This window comes from Pelodiscus sinensis, chromosome 4, assembly GCF_049634645.1.
Source record: "Pelodiscus sinensis isolate JC-2024 chromosome 4, ASM4963464v1, whole genome shotgun sequence".
NCBI classification, from domain to species: domain Eukaryota; kingdom Metazoa; phylum Chordata; order Testudines; family Trionychidae; genus Pelodiscus; species Pelodiscus sinensis.
The window spans coordinates 121,130,753-121,149,380 of NC_134714.1; the positions used below are offsets into that span (position 1 = coordinate 121,130,753).

An 18,628-nucleotide genomic window follows, 5' to 3' on the forward strand; every position below is an offset into this window, starting at 1 on the left:
TAACAAATATAGTGTGTGGAGAAAGTTTCAGAATTCTCCAGGATGCTGCTTCTGTGGAGAAGATGGAAAGCAAGCAGGATAATCTTGTGGAGGGGGAATAGACACCTTCAGAAATTTCTGAAGGAAACAAATTTGGGGGAAGAGCAGAGCAAGCTCTCAGTGTTTGAAACATGCGTGTCTCTCTCTCTCTCACACACACACACACACGACAAATCCTTTCTGCATATTTATTTAAAATGGACAATATTTGAGAACACAAGATACATTCATACATGGAAAGTGATTTTACAAAGCATCCAAGTCACACTTTTGTATACAATATAAAGGACATTTGTAAAACAAAATTCAGGACTTTCAGGCCCTCTACATACATCCAGTCCCATTCCCTAGACTTGCCCATTTCCAATTCACTATTAAAATACAGCAAAACATGTTGGGACAGAAAGTAATTTTTTTTTTTTACTGGCCATCATGTAAAAACATTCAGCGCGAAATGTTAGATAGTGTTTCCATCATTCCCCATATCATGCAGTCCAGTTATGTGCACTTGTTAAAGAGCTTGTTCTGAGGTTGGCTTTGATAACACTTTAAAAATGGGATTATGGTGAGAAAAGCCCCTCCCAAGAGGAGCTCACTGTCCCCAATCTCTTACAGTTCAAGCCTGTTTCATTTAGACAAACACCAGGTTTTGGCCTGTCAACCCTGTACAGTCTGTACACTGAATAAGATTTGAGAATGCGGCTTGATTTTTAGAATTAGGTGGAACGCTCAATGAATCTCAGAACAAATATTAATCCCCAAATCCCGCTTACAACCTTTTCTGACCATTCCAGCTCTCCCCCCTCCAGAGGTTTTTTTTTATATATATTATATATATAAAATACACCTGATGAGCAAGAACCACAGAACACTTGGAGTCAACTAATCTCTCTGCTCCTGCATCTCAGACCAACACAACAGACTACTGCTTAACCCAAGAGGAGAAACAAAACATTGTTTGGATACGTTTTGGACACACCGAGAGCTGAAGTGTTACCAATGCAGCATGTGTTCCAATTTATGTATTTATTTTTCAAAGGAGGAAGGAATGTTTGGGATCCATCCTTTGGAATCTTAAAGAGAACCCACAATGAAAAGCCAGAAAGATTAGGCAACTTCTAGGAACAGCCTCGTCTCACACCTGGTGCGGCATGTGGCTTGAGACCCTGATCTCAATTGGGGCTATAGTTACTACCATAATAAGAGCAGATCAACAGAGGCTATTTCCCTGGTATTCTTCCCCTTTTAGCTCATGTAGGACATGAACAGCAGCCTAGTTCTGAACCAATGTGTTTTCAAGGAGGAACATTCTGATTTTCTGCTAGGCAAATTAGGGAAGTGACAGACACAGCAAATACACCAGTGGCTTCCTCAAGTTAGAGCAAGACACGCTCCTCTTTTCAGAACTTCCATTAGGAAAAAGGTGACTGACTGGAAATACTGGTTAATTGCAACAATACCTTTAAATATTAGGTTATGACAGCGATGACATTCCTCTCCCCTCTCCTCCCCCCACCCAATAGAGCAAGTGTTCAACTTTCCTTTTTTCCCTGACCCACACATCTGTCTGGAGACAATGGCATTGAGTGAGATGTACAACTGGGCTTCCGCAACATGGAACCTGGTAAAAACAGACCTTTTGCAGAGCTGCATGGCAGGGTCGGTGGGCATGCTGGCTATTGAGCTGGCTCCCAAGACAGAGAGGCAGACATCTCTGGAGGAGTTACACAGTTGAAGGACAGTGAATCCCAAGTCGGGGTTAAGCCACCGGTAGCAGAGACAGCCCTACTGGATGCTTCAGGCCCATGCAGATTGCCGTTCAATTAGCAACGTTTGTACCCCTGTTTTTTCAATGAGCTAAACATTTCAGAAAGCAGGAGGGGGCCAGGAGGTAAATATTACCTATCAATGCTCAGAGGGCGAAGGCTGCATTTCATTAGGAACTAGATGTCATTCCAGCCATTCCATCTCAACTCTTCTCTGCAATGACACTGTCAGACGTTGATGCACTCGACACAAGGTACAAAGAACAAGCCCGCACCAGCAGCCCCATGATACCAGAGCTAGAAAGTCTGGTCTGACTGTTCAGCATCAGGCAGATGCTCCTAGTCATGATTCTGCCTGGTCCGAAGGTTGTACAAGTTCTCCCCCAGCTTGTGCAAACCTTGCTTCTGCGGAACGATCAACAGAGTGCCCCATTTCCAAGGCAGCTGAATATTTCTTTGTTTCCAGATAAACATCCATTTTACTCCCGTCTGGTATTAACAAGAATGACCGTGGGCGTATCACTGTTATATGGGGCACAGTCCTGGCTTCCGCAGCTCCTTCATCGTACAGCAGTAGCACAGAGTATCCCCAGGATGTGAACAGCACCGCACAGAAGGCCCACAATATGCTTAGCATTGGTTTAGCCCAGACAAGTCTTGTACCCCTTGTCAAAAGCAGGCCTTTGCTTTATCTGCAAGGGTCTTTTGCCATTTGATGCATCTTATGAGGGCTGCATGAATTCCCAGAAATATTAGCTTCTTCATGTTTTTTAAATATATAAAGCATCTTAAAAATACAAAAGGTCTTTGGGGTGAAATATTTTTGTTGTGTTTTTTTTACACACACACCAGTCTATAAAAATACTTCTTATGGCCATCAACATCCATTCATGGTACAAAGGAGTTGAAAAAAAGGATATATGGAATATGGTTTTACTTATATACAGTTACACTTGCAAGGCAATCACTTCTCCAGTGGCTGGACCTTTCTACCTCCAGATGCTCTGCCTTGTTGATACGACTGCAAGACATATAAAAATAAACTAAGTGACCCCATCTTGGTGGGTTAGTGTTTAATAATTTTTTTTAAAGTATGCTACAACCCATGCATTTGCAATATAAAAATATATCCTTTGATCTCAAGGGGGTGGCACAGACACTAGGATGATATCCTCTACTGAAATGAGCAGATATAATATTTCAGGTCTGGTGTTTACACGAACACAGAGAGCTCCTTGCTGGACCACTGGAGACAAGACTCTATGGAGAAATGTTCATGCTATGCAGCAGGTGGAAGTACCCACGACAGAGTATGCTGCCGTACGTTCTCGTACTGACCCAATGTTACTGTCACTGTTTCTTAGGATATTAAAAAAAAAAAAAAAAAAAAAGCAAATGTTTAGCTGAGAGGGGAAAGACACAAAAGATCAACACAATTCACTTGCTTTCACTAAAGAAACCAAGCACCAAGAAGAAGGGTGCAGGTTAAATTACTATTAATTAGATGGTTCCCAAGCGGGTTCTGGGGAAGAGGCAGAGAGAGATGTTGAGGCCTGGCATAGGAAAAGCTCTGTTATGAAGAAGCTCTGTGCAAAGTCATTCTCCTCCACACACACCATGGCCAAAGACTTGGTGGACTGGAAGGACCACTGAGTTTGGCTTGCACTGTGCAACTCTTGGAAGGAGCCCCAGGGTTTCCTGGAGTAGGCCAGGCAGTTCCGAAGGTAGCTGTTCAGAGCAAGCAGCTCTCCCTCCGCCTCACAGACACAAATTTCTGCCTCTTCAGTGCATCTTAAATGCCTCCCAATAACTATCTGGGCAATGCCTTGCCCCCGCTCCACCAGCACAAGCCAGCTGGATTGAGAAACAAACCATCCAGTGAAAATTCAGGCAACAGCCACATCCCTAACGGATTTGCGCCAAAGCCCACTGAAGTCAATGGAAAGCCTCCAGCTAACTGAGACAGGCTTTGGTCCGGACCTAGAGCCTCTCCCTTTGCAGGCTCCCACTGCCCGCCACCCGGAGCCACACAGGCAGCAGCCAGATTAAAAACCAGCAGCTGTAAAGAAAGGAAAGAGGTGGAAGCGACTGCTTGGCCTGTGACAGAAGGCGCTTTATTTGCAGGGCAGTGGCATGCCTACCCCCACTGCTAACTGCCCTGGAAAGCGCTCAATGGATGGGTGGAGATTGTAGCTCTCCTGTCACCTGGGAGAGGGGCCGCACATTACGGTGAGGTGGCTGCAGCTCTTTCCCTTTGTTCTGGTTGGCCTAGGATGCTGCAGCCTCAGTCACTGGCCCCCAGTATAAAAATCCCTCTATGGCTCCTTCTCCCTCCAGGGTACAGCCCCATCCACGCTGCTCCTTCCCCATCGAACTCCCTAACCCACACCTGATTTTACAGTTTTCAAAAGTGTGTTGCAAAAACCAGAACTAAGGGGTTAAAACGGCGGCACGGCTCTGCAGCCAGCAGATGCCAGGCGAGAGGACTGGGTCTCTCTGAACTGCAGCTAATGGATGGGGTGGGTCAATGTGTTGTTGCACCTCTGTGAGGTCTGCCACATCTGAACAAACAGCAGCACAGGTGGCTGGGTGCAGGAACATCGGTTTCAGTGTCCCGACCCTCCCTCCCAGGAGGAGCAGGGCAAATCAAAAAGGCTGTCCCCTTCCTCTTACAAGTGAGACCATCAACCCCAGGGGAAAATGGACAGCGGACAACCCCAGCAGCCTCCCACTGCAAGTGTGCTGGTATTTCTCACACCCACACGGGCTCTGCATGTCAGAGGTGCAATAAGAGTTCCACATGAGAATTCCCATCTTGCTCCACAGCTTCTGATCCAGCTCCCTGTCCGTACATGCAGGAGGGCAGGGGGTATGCAGCCTGCACACAGGCAGGCGCACAGTATCTTGGCTAGACACAAGCATCGCAGGTGGGTTTCAAAGTGTGGGGTCTCTGGCAGGCCTAAAGATCTGGGGCCCTTGGACTCTCTGGAAACGGCTGCCAAGGTTTGTTCCTGCAGCCAAGTTCCGCCTGCCAGAACTCAGCCCTAAGCTAAGCTGGAGGAGGCTGCGGGCAGGCAGGTAAAGTCTGCCTGCTCACCTCTCCAGCTGCTCTGGCACAGAAACAACTGAATTAGCTGCAAAGATTCAAAAAGCCACGAGACACTCTCCCTGTGAGAGCCGGAGCTGCCCTACGCTGGGCTCTCCCACAGTGCCATTTTTGCTACCACCAGACATCTCCTGCAGCTACCAGCAAAGGGGCAGGGTAGGGAAGAGTACTGTTCGCAATGTATCATAGGAGCCAAGTTGCAGGCAAGCGCGCTGCTGTGTGTGCAGAGCAAAGCCTGCACCTCACTGGCTAGGGAGCACCTTGTACTCCGCACCCCAACATCCCAACCCTGTGAGACTAACAGGCTTGAACTAGAAGAGACGGCCCACTGGCTGAACAGCACAGACACTGGCGTGGGGAGACAAGGCTGCTGCAGCACTTACCCTGGCAGTGAGCTTCTCCCCAGTGGTGAGGGACAGAGAAAGGGACGCCCCTGGGTATAGGCGTCACTCACATTGGCACCTATTCATACCACACACCTCACACAGCAGGATGCTTTTAAATGCGTGACTGCAGTACACAGAACCAGAGCCCCACAGCCCATTGGCTCGAGTAATACGGCTGCCAGAGCCCCGCCCTCCCACACGGTCTGGCCGCCACTTGCTATTTTATAAAGGCCCTGATGCGCAAGGCTTCATGGTAGGCACTGCAGGAGAACCAAGCCATGACTGGGTTTGAGCAGCTATTCATTGCAATCGAATGCCAGAGAGGGGAGGAGAGAGCAGGAGAGAAACACCGAGTGGTCTGAGAGTCGTGTCACAGCCTCCGCGCCGGCGAGAGCTGCCACCGTTGCAAGGGGACTAGACCTTTGGCAGGGCGGCTTGGCAAGATTGGGCATGAGGAGCACAACGGGCGTAGGCCAGTTCACACATACACACCCTCAGGGTTCAGGCTGGACACCAGTGGGTTCTGAAGGTTCCGTGGATGGCCGAGGAACTGCTTGGCGCTGGGTCGAGGAGGAGAGTCTGTGCTGGGATGGAGAAGGCCTAGGGAGGAGAAACAAGGTCACAGTTCAGCAGCAAGCTGTGTTTGGATTTGCTAGCACCCAGGGAAAGGGTCAGTGCAGAGCTCCCCGGCAGGGACTCATGCAAAAGGCGTCTGTGCCTGGACTCTTCCCCATAATAAAGACGATCGGAAGGGGCTTCCCCTTTTCTAGGGTACTGTGGAGAAAAGCCTGCTGTTACTCCAGTGTTGGGGTCCTCCTTCTACACCACCCCACCCCTTAGGGATGCAAAGGGGTAACTGGAACAGCCCTGCTGCCCCCCACCTCTGGTGCAGTGGGCTCCGCCCAGTTGGACCTTTAAAGGCTAACAGCTTTTTTATGGCCCAGCAAGCAGCACTGCTATTGGAGGAAGCGGTCAAACCTGTTTCATGTCCTTCCTCTAGCCCCACCCACTCAGCTCTCTGAAGATCCTAGTCTCACTACCCAGCCACCTAATCGCTTCTCGCTCCAACAGTTATTTGTAGCCTTCCACACCCCACGCCCCGAGTGTTCTTTATGGGCCTGGGCCTGCTCCCCAGCTCAGTACAGGAGAACACCCTTCACACGAAGGGAGTTCTCCGCTATGCATTGCAGTGCAGGCAGGCTTTCCAGTCTAGAGCTGAAGCATCCGTACATGCAAATCTCTACTCCAGCATCTGCAGTGACAGCGATGAGGGATGAGTGTCCTCAGCTAAGATTTGGCAAGCTAGAGTGGTAGTTGCACAAATATATCACATGTGTCTTACTCACAGTGGGCAGTGACTTTTAGACCAGCTCTTCCTGTACTGAGCAGCATGGCAGCCCCCTCGGGCTCTCTCTCTCACTTTGTTACAGACCATGGGTAATACTGAAAACTAGCCAGCATCACTGCTCCCTTCCCCCATCAGTTAAGAGGCTTTTCACATCATCACAGTCGGCCTTAGAATCCAGAGCTCTTCCGATTTTATTCTCCCTTTTAAAAAGGCGGAACCACTTTTAGGGAGGGATGCAGCCACAACTAAGCCAATGCCACTTAAACAGCTGGTGGGGGGGAGGGGTGAAAGGATCAGGAGCGGCTCCCTCCAGCACCGTCTCTGCAGGGGGATCAGGGAGGCAGAGCTGCAGGGTCTAGGGGTGGCACAAGCTGACATTCAGTCCTGGCTCGCGCTGCACCCAGGAGCTAACCCTGCAGCGGCTCTGCCCTTTCAATGTAAGAAGAGCCCACCGGGTTCTTACTACATTTGGAGTGCCCCCCCCTCAGCTAATCGATTAGGTGATGCAAATTCCATCAACTACTTGACTAGTCACTTAACCGATAGTTAACATCCTTAGACCGGAACAGAGACAAGCTCTGTCCCGATGCATTAGGAGACACCAGTCTGGTTTCTGGACCCGCAGGATGTTGAAGAGACACAGAGCCAGACCCTTTAGCGGTGTCATCAAGCACAACTCTACCACTGTCAGTGGGGCAGTAGGGATGGGCCTCAGGGGAGGATCTTGCCCTCAGTACGTACAGGGTCATAACTGAATGCAAGCCAACTCCCACTGAAAGGTCACTGCTCTGCATTCCTTTCCCCTGCACCTCCCTATGCTGATGGACACCCCAAAGGGAAAAAAGTCACACTCCATCGTTCAGAGGCTGGGACACAGAGTGGCCAAGTCAGATCCGGGGGCTCCTGACCCAGAGCAGAGCTGCTGGTACCAACAGAACAGTGTGAGGCCAGGCCTGCTCTCCACTTCTGCTCTTCTTTGCCTCCTGGCTGGGCAGAAACAGCCTCTCCTTGGCTGGCCACTTCTGCCCACAGGGAGCGAGAAGACACAAGACAATTACCTCAGGAGATGGAACATTCCTCCCCCTCGGGCCCACAGGAATTTCTCCTGCTAGAAGCCAGGGACTGGGTCTTGGTCACTCACTCCCACAACTCATCCCACCCCCCCACATGATCCCATCGCCCTCATGTACTGGCCAGGCTCTCTTGGCAAGGTTTTCAATGTCAGTACCTACAGCCAGGCTCCTAACGCCCTACTCAGGCCCTTAGGTAGAAGCAACCTGCCTTTTGGGGGAATAACCCCAGCCCCCACGGAAGCCACTCCTGTTCTAACGCACCAAGGTTTGAAAGCACTGGTCTAGTGACTGTCACCCAATCGCTCCCCTCTAGGAAAGCAGTAGATGGGCCAGTTAAGCAGCAAGCCAAACCCCCAAACCCAGCAGCTAACACTGCCCAAGGTATGAGTTACAGCAGCACAGATCTGTCAGATCAGACCAGCCCCCTGGTCCTCTAGCCCCTATAGCCTGCCACTGGCAGAGGGCATAGCACAGCCTTATGCTCCAAAGGAAGATGAAAAGCCCCACAATGGATGTAGCCACGGTGAGGACGATCTGTTCCCAATCCACGTGGCAGAAGCGCTGACACTGAAGCAGGAGCCCTGCTGACCCTCATCTCCACGCGTGTAACTACAGAATTAGTTTGGTCCAGCACCCGTATTTGAATGAAGTCCAAGCGCTGAAGGAGCTAGTGGTGGGTAACTGAAGGAGAAAGCGACAGATACCTCGGCAAGGGAATCAGAGGGAGGGGACAAGAGCTAGAATAGAGTTAGGAGGTTTTAAAAGCAGCATAGCAGCAGGTCTTAAAGCAAGCACCCCTCTCATTCAATAAACGAGTCTCCCACTGCGTGCTGACCTCCGTTTCTCTGGCAGGCTGGCAGCTCGTGGTTAGTTTGATCCAGCTGGGGTTCATCCTCGGGTCTGGACTGCAAAACAGTCACTGTGGCTCCCGTCTGCTGAATAAACTGCTGCAAATTACACTGCCTCAGCTCCTTATTTAACTCCTCCAGCTCTTGATTCTGGTCCTGCAAAATACAGGGTGAAGAGGGTAAGCTCCACAGCTGTGCCTCATCCGCTGAGCAGAATGGGTATCGATACAGTGGGACCGCTAGAGACAAAGCTGCCAGCAAGCCCCCATTCCCTTGCTCACCCTTCGTCCTACTACCTCCTCAAAGTCCCTAATTCAGCAGCCAGCAGGCCCAGGAGAAGGGCGAGCACCCCCACTCCTGTCGATCCCGAACACGCCAACTTGTGCAGCCTAATCACCACACTTGTGCCCTTCAGACACCCTCCTTCGGGCTGCACTAGAACCAGGCTTCAAAAGCCAACAACTGAACCTGCTCTCCTGCTCCTGTGCCTTCAGACCCAGCTCCCACACAGAGACCCTGCCTGGCTTGCGAGGGTTAAGCCCAGGGTAGCACAGGTCTCAGAAGGCTGCATTACTGACTTTGCCTGCTGCTCATTTTTACGCCAATTAAAACTCAGGTAGGGCCCCGAGTCCAGAGGAAACCAGCGAGTGGGGGGCCAAAGCACCAGCCTGCCCCTTCTCTCATTATCCAGATGTGAGAAAAGAGTCTGCTCTGAGCCCTAAGCGCCTCCAAAGACACCTGATCAGACTCACTGGAAGGAGCCTTTTGCTGCTTCCCCCACTGCAGAGCCTTTAATTACAGCAGCTTCCTTCCCACAGTCTTACTTGAACCTCCTGCCACACTACCCCACAGCACTCAAACTCAAGGCAGCGCCACGGCACACTCGCCCCCGTCTCTTGCAAATGGCAGAATCAGACCAAGACAGAGCCACGCGTGGGCTGGTGGGGTTACTGCTTTAGGCTTCCCAGCAGGGTTCTGGGAGACAGGCACATCTGCAAAGAGGTACAAATGCACGCTCTGAACTCACTGAATGCTGCATATCTGGAGCGCTGACGACACCCACTTCCTCCTCCTCCTCATCATCTTTGCCAACCCAAGACAGGTGTCCTTGAGAAACTGCATGTTTGGCTGCACCATAATATCCGTATTACACCTAAGTACAGATTGAACCTCTCTAGTTCAGCAACGTGCAGGCCCTGACTAGTTCTGAACAAGAGAATTTGCCAGACCATTGGGAGGTCACTATTGTCTAGCAGTGCTCGTAGAAGACATTTAGGGGTAAATTAGAGCTAAATAACAGCACAGAGCACCGAGAGCCAGGACTGGTGCTGTACAACTTTACGTGACGGCAGGAAACATGGCCACACCCATGAAGAGTGAACATCCAACTAACTAAAATCATGCGACCAGAGCATGCCAACCTGTACTATCCAGAGAAGACAACAGAGCGGAACTGGACCAAAAGAGACTGGATTTCAACTTCAGACCACGAAGGACCACAGGAAACCAAGCTGGGTCCTGTCTACATTAAGGTTTGAAGATCTTTGGTTACAAACCATGCTATTCCCTCCCTGAGACAGTCTATAGCCCCACCCTCCTGAACACATAGCTCCTCCATAGCTCTTTCCTGCCCTCGAAGTACTTGTATCCACGTGGCTGCAGCTAGCTGTCGGTGCACCAAGAACAAGGCAACTACACTGCAGAATCTCCAGCACAGAGCTGCGGCTGGCGTAGTGCCAGCTGTGATGCGAATGAAGTTTAAAGAGGTTTTGGAATGGAACACAGCCCCTCTTGGGGCAGGACTGGTGCCTTTAAGCCTACCGACTCCATCACAAGCCTGGCACTGGCATTCCCCTCTGTGCCAGCGCCACGGCTGGAGAACACGCCAACAGCCTGAATCAGGCACTCTGCTTTTACGCAGCCTAGAGAGTCACAGGAAAGGAGTCTTAGGGAGTCCTCTGAGATGAGGCAGGGGGTGCACGCTAGAGAACAGGTTGCAAAACTGCTTTGAACCACAGTCACTGTTACAAAGCGTGGGGATTCAAGTCAAGATTTAAACAGCAGGAATGCCAAGACAACAGTCCCACAGGACAGGAGCAGATTACCCTCTAAGGTGCGCGCCTGCGCACCAATAATTTCAATCCTGCCCACCCCCTCAGCAGAGCTGCAGCCTTAACTGCTCCCATGGGCACGGCCGTGTGAGGATGGCTGCCCCACCCCAGGACACACGGCCCAAGTGGCAACTGTTGGAGCTGGAGCCTGGCCCATGGTACTAAAACATAACACCATGGCCTGGCTCCAGTCCTGGCACACGGGGCAGTCGCCCGCCATGCTGCCCCGCACAGCAGGTGCAGGTGTCAGGAAGGCAGAAAGTGAGGGAAGGGGCAGGGGGAGAACTAAGGGGAAGGTGGGGGTGAGGAGAGGGCTTGTGCTGAGGGGAGAGGAGGGGGCCAGGGCAGGAGAAGAAAGGGGAAGGCACCAAGGGGCAGGGCGGAGGAGAGACAAATGACAGGGGGCCAAGAGGAGACAATGAGGGGAAAGGGCAGGAGGAACAGAGGTGGCGGGGGAACGGGAAGGTGTCAGTGAGGGTGGGAGAAGGGAGGGACAGGGTGATGCTGGGAGAGGGGAGGGGCAATGGGCTCAAGAGGAAGGAAGAGGAGAGCAGAGGAGTGGGTGCTGGGAGAGAGGGGGTGAAAGGACGGGTGGGCATGAGGAAGGTGGGGGATGAAGCAAGTCATGTGTGAGGGCACAGAGGGGTGTGAGGAGAACTGGGGCAGAAGGTGGTGAGGGGGTGGGCATCAGGGAGGAAGAAGGGAAGGGGGGCAGGTGTTGGGAGGACAGGGGCAGTGAGGGAAGAGGGAGGCATCAGGAGAGTGCAGGGGGTAAGGGAAGGTGCACATGCCAAGGAGATTGTGGGGGTGAAGCAGAAGGGCGGGAAGTAGAGGGGGATGGGCACCAGAGGGCAGAGGAGAGAGGCAGGGCAGGTGGGCAGAGGGATATGTTAGGAGAGGGTATCGGGAGGGGGGGACTAAAGGGGTGTGGGCATAGGGGGAAGGGAAGGGCGGGTGCAGAGGTCAGAGAGGATGGGGAGGGGGGCAGGTCCCAGGAGGCCTGAGGGGAGTGAGAAGCGCAGGAGCCAGGACAGCAGAGGAGGGTGAGAGGAATGGTGTGTGGGGGGCAGTAGCAGGCACCAAGGGAGCAGATGGGGTGAGGGAAGGGTGGGAGACATGGCAGTAGAGGGGAAAAGGGGGAGATTTATAACTTGGTGCCACAGTGGCATACGTCCGAACTAGCACACATGACCTCAATATAGGTGCACAGGACAAAACTCACTGAGCTCCTGGATGGAAAAATCTTAAGAGGGAACACTGGACAGGAGCAGGGGACCGTTTTTGGGTTGGGGGCCACAGACCCACAGGAAGAAAAAAACAAACAGTTGGGGGCCACACACAAGAAAAAAAAGGGAAAAAAAGTGGCACCCGACTCAGAAGGAGACAGACACTCCCCACATTCCCCTTGCACACCAGAGCTCAGGGGGTGGGGGCGCCAACCTAGTAGATTTTGTGCGCTCCAGCTCAGTGGTGCAGTAGCAGGGGGGCTGGAGCATCAGCACAGGCTCCTTAACGTGGAGGAGACAGGGGAGACATGAGCCTCAGGAGCTAGATCCAGGCAAGGTGGGGGGCCGCATTGAGGTTCCCCAACCCTACTGTAGGATATCGACTGAGGCTCTGTCTACACTAAGAGCACTTTACTGGCACAGGAAAACTGGCAGCCCGCACTGGGAAAGTGCTCCTACCTGTAGATGCAGCCATACCAGCCAAGCAGCAGTTGGCGCTGGGATAACTAAACCAACCCTGGAGGTGGAATGATAAGAGCGGTCAATTCTCCATGTGGCCGCAAGAGGGCACCAGTGTCTATTCAACAGGCACAGCAGAAAACAAAAACCATGTGCTTAGTGCTTCTGTTTAGGCAAAGCAGAAGCACAAATATAAACAAAGAGTTTGCAGCTACCAGGTTGGAGCCACCCACGAACAAGCAAGATGCGCCACGGGCAATGAACGCTGCTCTGTCTGGGGAAGGCTGGGGAAGGAGAAGCGTTTATGTTAAATGAGGAAGGGTTAGGTCAACACAAAGTGGGGGGAACTTCACTTGCAACAGGCATCATACTACAGTTGTCCTGCTTTCCCAGGGGTTCAGGAGGATGAGGCCTTTACACACCACAAGAGGAACCCAACTTCCTTGTAGGGTTTTCCAAAGACATCACCTGCCATCCCACCATTCGCTCAGACCACAGAATTCACCCAGCCCAGGCCCCTGGTGCCACCAGCAAGCCGGAGGGGCTACTGACTTGTTCCAGGCCAAGCATATGCCCAGCCACAGCATTCACACCTTTCTCCTCCCTCTGCTGTCCCACCGAGCACCTGCTCCCATGCTCCTGCTCCAGGCTTTTGGCAGGAAGGAGACTGGTAGGGGCCTGTATTTCTGGTGAGAAATGTGAGCTGGCTGAGGTAGCTGGCCCAGACAGAGCCTCAGGAGAGCTGGTTTTGCCACTGTACCTGGGTCAGTAGCTTCTCCTCTCTGCGACTGGTTCCTGTTCCACCCTGTGTCTTCTCCACAGAGATGGGACAGTCTCTCTGAGCCCAGTGCCTAACTCAATGGAGTCCCCACTCTGAGCTGGGGCCACTGGGGTATGGCTACCCTGCGGTAAGCCTCCCATGGCTGGCCTGTGACCCCCATGGCTGTTTGACTCAGGTTTGCAGGGCTATACAACTGCAGCGTAACATTTGGGCTGTTTTTAAGAGACCTACAGCCTGAGCGCCAGCCAGCTAACCATGGCCAGGCACACAAGGGTCACTGCAGCACAGACATCAAAATGGTACTTTCCTACAGATAACAACTCCCATCTTACTGGCAAGTGTGTGGCGTGTGGTTGGGGAGAGGCTTGGGAAGCTGCCGACGTGACATCCTCTGGTTAGTGTGCGCAGTAGGGCTGTCAAGCGATTAAAATATTTAATTGTGATTAATCGCGTGCGCCTCCCCTTTGAAATGCCGCCACAGTGTTTCAACGGGGCAGCGCTGCATGAAGCCCGGGGTCAGCTAGAGTCCCCAGCTGACCCCAGGCTCCATGCAGCACTGCCCCTTTGAAGCATCATGGTGGCGCATCAAAGGGCCAGCACAACACGGAGCCCAGGATCAGCTGGAGTGCCCAGCTGATCCCTGGTAGGTAAGTTAAAGAGCAGTCGACTATCCGATAAGCAAATCAGATAGTCAGTCGACTAGTCGATCCCCCCCCTCCCTTGCTGCCTCTATCAGATTTCCCCAGAATAGCCTCCTCCCTGGGAGCAAGCAGTGTTTAACCAATAACATTAACCAATAAGCATCAGCTTATCAGTTAACTGGCTAAACCAGCCGTCTCCAACCTTTTGAAACACAAGATCACTTTTTTGAATTAAGAGCAATCCAGGATCTAACTCAAACCCAACTATCCTTGCCCCACCTCCTTTGTGACCCTTCTCCCAGGCCCTACCTCTGTTCACTCTGTCCTCCCTCCCTCCCTCCCTCATCCTTCCTCCCTTTCATGCAGGGGCAGAGGGTTTGGGTGCAGGCTCTGGTCTTGGGCTAAAGGATTTAGTGTGTGAGAGTGGCTCTGAGCTGAGTCTGGGGCGGGGTTGGGGTGCAGGAGGGGGTACAGGCTCTGTAAGGGAGTTTGGGTCGGGGGGCTCAGGGCTAGAGCAGGGGCTTGGGGTACAGGGGGGGGTTTATCACTGGGACCAACATTTGGAGCTGGCTCCAGCTGGGCACTGCTTACCTCAGGTAGCTCTTGGGGGTGGTGCAGTGGGGCTAAGGCAGGCTCACCCCCACCCTGGCCCTGCACCACTCCCAAAAGCAGCCAGCAAACTCCATCCCAAGCCCTGTAGTGCCCCTTTCCATTCAGTGCAGACAGAATACAGGGTGGGGGGGGGCACCCTGACATCAGCACCCCCCCCTTCCCTGCACAAGTGGGAGAGGGGGGACAACTGCAAGGCAAAGGGCAGGAGGTGCACAGCAGTGAGGGAGGGGTAGCTGAAGTACCGGCACCTGATAGCCTCTTCCGCCAAACCAGTCAGATCACCTGTCAGAGACTCCAAGATTTACCTTTAGATCCCGATCTACTGGTTGGTGACCACTGGGCTAAACTCTTAACCTCCCCAGCGCACAGTTGTCAGTTCCACCCCGAGCACACAAAGCTGGAGAGCAGCAGCTGGGCCACATCAGAGGAGACTTGCTGGGGAGGCTGGATTCCAGCAGCGCCTGCTACCTTGGCTTATTGCTTCATAAGCCAGAAGGGCAGAAGCCTTTCCACCCTTGCATGGCTGCGAGGAGAGGCCAGGTGCATTGGTGTCAGTAAGGCAGCCCATTCAGCATCTGCAGGCAGTGCCACATGCACAAACAGCTTCTCATCTGCGTTGCTTTTCCACAGGCCACACACAAACAGCACAAGGTCTGGTTCTATCCAGGGCATCTTCCCTTGTTAGCAACTACTGTGAGGAAGCCAGATCAAGGGTACACACGTAATTCACCTCTGAGGTGTTAGCTAGGTCAATAGAAGAATCCTGCCATCAACCTTGCTGTGTCTACAAAGGGGTAAGACTAACCTAAAGGTCACACAACAGTTTTCGCAGGCTGGAGAAACCTGAATTGGTATGTGTAGGCCAGGCCTGCAGGCTGAGCAGCTCCCTAAGGTTGTGGACAGCAATTCACAACATGAGGCTCATGTGCACACCCACAACAGCTACCTTGGTTGCCTTCGGTCAGAACCATTTACATGAGGAAAGATACAAATTCCTGTCCCTGCTATTTTTAAAGATGCTGGGGGGGGGGGGGGCATTCTTTGATCTCTGCTTTTCTGGATTTTCTCCAACCCCATGGTCCAGGACTGGGGAACCTCAGGCCGGGGGCTGGATGCAGCCCCTGGCTTGTCTGGATCCAGCTCCCAAGACTCAGCCTCCCACTCCAGCCCCACTCCCACTGCCCCACCGTGGAGCTGATGCACACAAAATCTACTAGGCTGGGCCCCCCTAAGTTCTGGTGTGTGTGGGGAATGTGGGGAGTGTCTTTCCCCTCCTCAGTCAGGGGCCATATCAGTGAGGGGTTTTGGGTTTGTTTGGTTTTTTTAAGTTTTTACTTGTGTGCAGCCCCCAACTGATTTTTCTGTGAGTCAGCAGCCCCTGCCCCTAAAAAGGTTCCTCCCCCCGCTCCTCTGCCATAATCCTTGGATTCAGGGAAACGGACAGCCTGCACAGGGCCCCGGGGCTACAAGGGGCAGGCACCCGGGCAGAAGGGGTGGAGCCAGGGCAGCCAGCCCTCTAGGTCACCTGGAGCACAGTGTCACCCACCCCCTAGGACCACCTCTGAATTGCTGAGCCCCAGGGCAACTACCCCCTTCCTCTCTGCCCCCTCCCCCATGGGCCTGCTTGGATCTCACAACATGCTCATTAACCCGAAGCTCTAGCTCTCAGGAGCAGCTGCGTACTAAGTGCCTTGGGGTAGTGAGTTTTCCTCTCTACTTGTGCTCCTCAAGCCTTCCCTGTTCCATTGCTCCTGACACTGAAAAAGCTGCAGTCACCCAGGACCAGCTGTGTAAGCGCTCCCTGCAGGGGCGTGCCAGGTCCCACAGTGTGGGGAAGGCCAAGCGAGCCCGACAAGCACCCGGGTGTATGGTTGGAAAGCACCGTGGGGCATTTCCTACACAGACCCCACGCCCAGCCTGAGCAAACATGGCCCAGCACCACCAAGTCACTGCTGCTCCAAGGAGCCACCACTGCCAGTGGGGACATGCCCACGAGAGCCCCAGCCCCAGCTGGAGATGCTGTGTATGTTCAGTGAGTCAGGCCCTCTTCCCACCCCTAGCATCTGCAGGTTTGCTAAGCAGCATCTATTCCCAGGGCTAACTCCTCGGGGCTGGAGCCCACACAGTGCTGAGCGGCAAAGCATGGCCCATAGAACAGTACCGCAGTACTCAGTGCGATTCCTCATGCACAGAGGGGCTTGGCTCGGTCAGGGCGAGCAGGCTCAGCACCTTGCAGGATCAAGCCCCGGTTCGTTATTTCTCCCAGCCACGCAACTGGGGTCACATGGCGGGGTTGTAGCATCACCCACCCTGCCCTTGCTGTCCCACACCCTGACAAGAACTGCACAACACTCCAGTCACTTGAACCGAAAGGAGGGACCCTGGGGTTTCAGGCCCGGCATTTATGCACAGGCTGAAGTGCTTGTGAAATGGGGATGGCTGACATCAGCCTCCACCTAGTCTGATCTGGGGTGTGAATGTTAAGCTAATTAACTGGTTAAAGGTTAACCAGTGGGGGGCTGGAGCAGCTCCCACCGCAAGGGGCTGCTCCAGGATCACTTCAGCCCAGCTGGTCTGTAGCACCTCCCCTCACCTATCCCCTCTGTAATCAGTTAACTGGTTAAACAATACGCTTAACCAGTTAACCAATTATGCAGGATTTTACATCCCTCATCTAACTCCTGGGCAGCTCCCTCAAAAGCCCTGTCCCGCTCATGCTCTCGCCTTCCTTTGGAGCGGGGACTGAACCAAGCAGCACTCACTGCTGACCTGCCAGGCCAGGCACTAGGAGACTGTACCTGCAGGTTCCTTTCCGCTTCTTCCAAAGCCTTCTCCACGCTCGCCAGGCTGCTCTCCAGCTGGGCGCTCTGCTTTGCCTTGGCTTCCAGCTCCCTTTTCATTTTGGCAGCCATGTCCTCCAGATCCGCAGGAGCCTCCCTCGCCCTCCTGGCCCTCTCAGCCATCTCCAGCTGGATCTCCTGCTCCAGGGCCTCCGTCTTGGTGGTCAGCTCGTGGATTTTGTGGGTGTACTCCTCCAGCGTGCCCCGCAGGCTCCTCACCTTCTCCTGCCTCTCCCTCTCGCACTCCTTCTCCAGCTGGAGCTCGCTCTGCCAGAACTCCTCTTCACCCAGCTCTGTCTCGTTTCGCCGGATCAGGTGCTCCAGATAGACCAGCTCATCCTGCTGGCTGGCACCGCGGTCACGCTCCCAGTGCCTGAGGTCCGTTTCCAGGGAATCCCCGTGCACCTCCAAGGAGTGCAGCTGCTCCTGCTGGCGCAGCACAGTCTTAAACAGCTCCTCTTTGGACAGATGGCTGCGACCGGTGCTGTCCTTCACGGCTACGCTCTCCCTCTTGTGCAGTCTCAGCTTGCTCTTGGCAAGCCGATCGCTGGAGCCCATAGGGCCCAAGTTAAAGGTCATAGATTTTTTAGGCTCCCGAGACTTGGGCACCTCTGTGCTGACCGGTCGGGCTTTGATGGGAAGGCTGGCCCGAATGAAAGTCCTCTCAGGAGCCTGGCTGGCATTGTCTGAGGAAGGGCGCTCGGCCAAGCTGGGGCCCGTCCGCTGCAGTATGAACTGCACATCGTTGGCATACTGTCCACACTTAGCCAGCGACTCCAGGGGGCATTCGTGCGGTAGAAGCTGCCTCTCCTTCTCCCGCAGCTTCTGGATGAGAATGTACCTTCCCGTCTGGCCTGAGAAGAGAACAGACGAGTCAGTGGAAGCTCAGGGAGAAATGGGGAATATCACGGCAACACTTCAACCAGCGGCTGTACTACCAACAGCAGCCACCACCCCCTACCCCCATCAGTGCCCGACATCCCATCTGCATTAGGAACACGCAGAGCCGCGGGCCGCATGACCAGCTCGCATCCGTTACCTCCTGCAGCTCTTACATCATCTCCTCCATCAGTGTGTGGGTAACAGTCACTGGAGGTTGGTCAAGAAGTGCGGTCCCTCCCTGTATTGCACTGGAAGTTAACCCACATGCACCATTCTCAGCGCACGATCATAGGAACCATCACTTGACAAACCAGGCAAGCAAGAGGGAGTGAGTCTGTCTGTCTTCTGCTTCCAGCAAAGACCACCAATGTCAGTGGCAACAACCAGGCAGCCGGTATTCTTCCCAAACAACACTGTAGCAACAACCCTAAGTAGCAGTATTTTCTGAATTAGGACAGTTACCCATTACACACTGCTGGGGCTCTAGAGCTCACACCACCAGTCCATCCA

General features: G+C 53.3%; 1 protein-coding gene across 17 annotated transcripts in view; it reads right to left on the reverse strand.

Annotated features, from left to right (window-relative positions):
• Window positions 1–213: 213 nt before the first annotated feature.
• The window catches only part of RASSF7 (Ras association domain family member 7), a 124,311-nt gene continuing 105,896 nt past the window's right edge, over window positions 214–18,628 (reverse strand). For 16 of the 17 annotated variants that reach the window (XM_075928291.1, XM_075928284.1, XM_075928278.1 and 13 more), the window contains 4 exons: window positions 17,195–18,090; window positions 8,554–8,722; window positions 5,790–5,897; window positions 214–2,826 (listed from right to left, as the gene is read on the reverse strand). In XM_075928291.1, the coding sequence (XP_075784406.1) occupies window positions 2,795–2,826; window positions 5,790–5,897; window positions 8,554–8,722; window positions 17,195–18,090 (1,205 nt within the window). In that variant the 3' untranslated portion in view covers window positions 214–2,794. The remainder of the gene's footprint in view (window positions 2,827–5,789; window positions 5,898–8,553; window positions 8,723–17,194; window positions 18,091–18,628) is intronic. The other variant, XM_075928288.1, reaches the window with a different exon arrangement.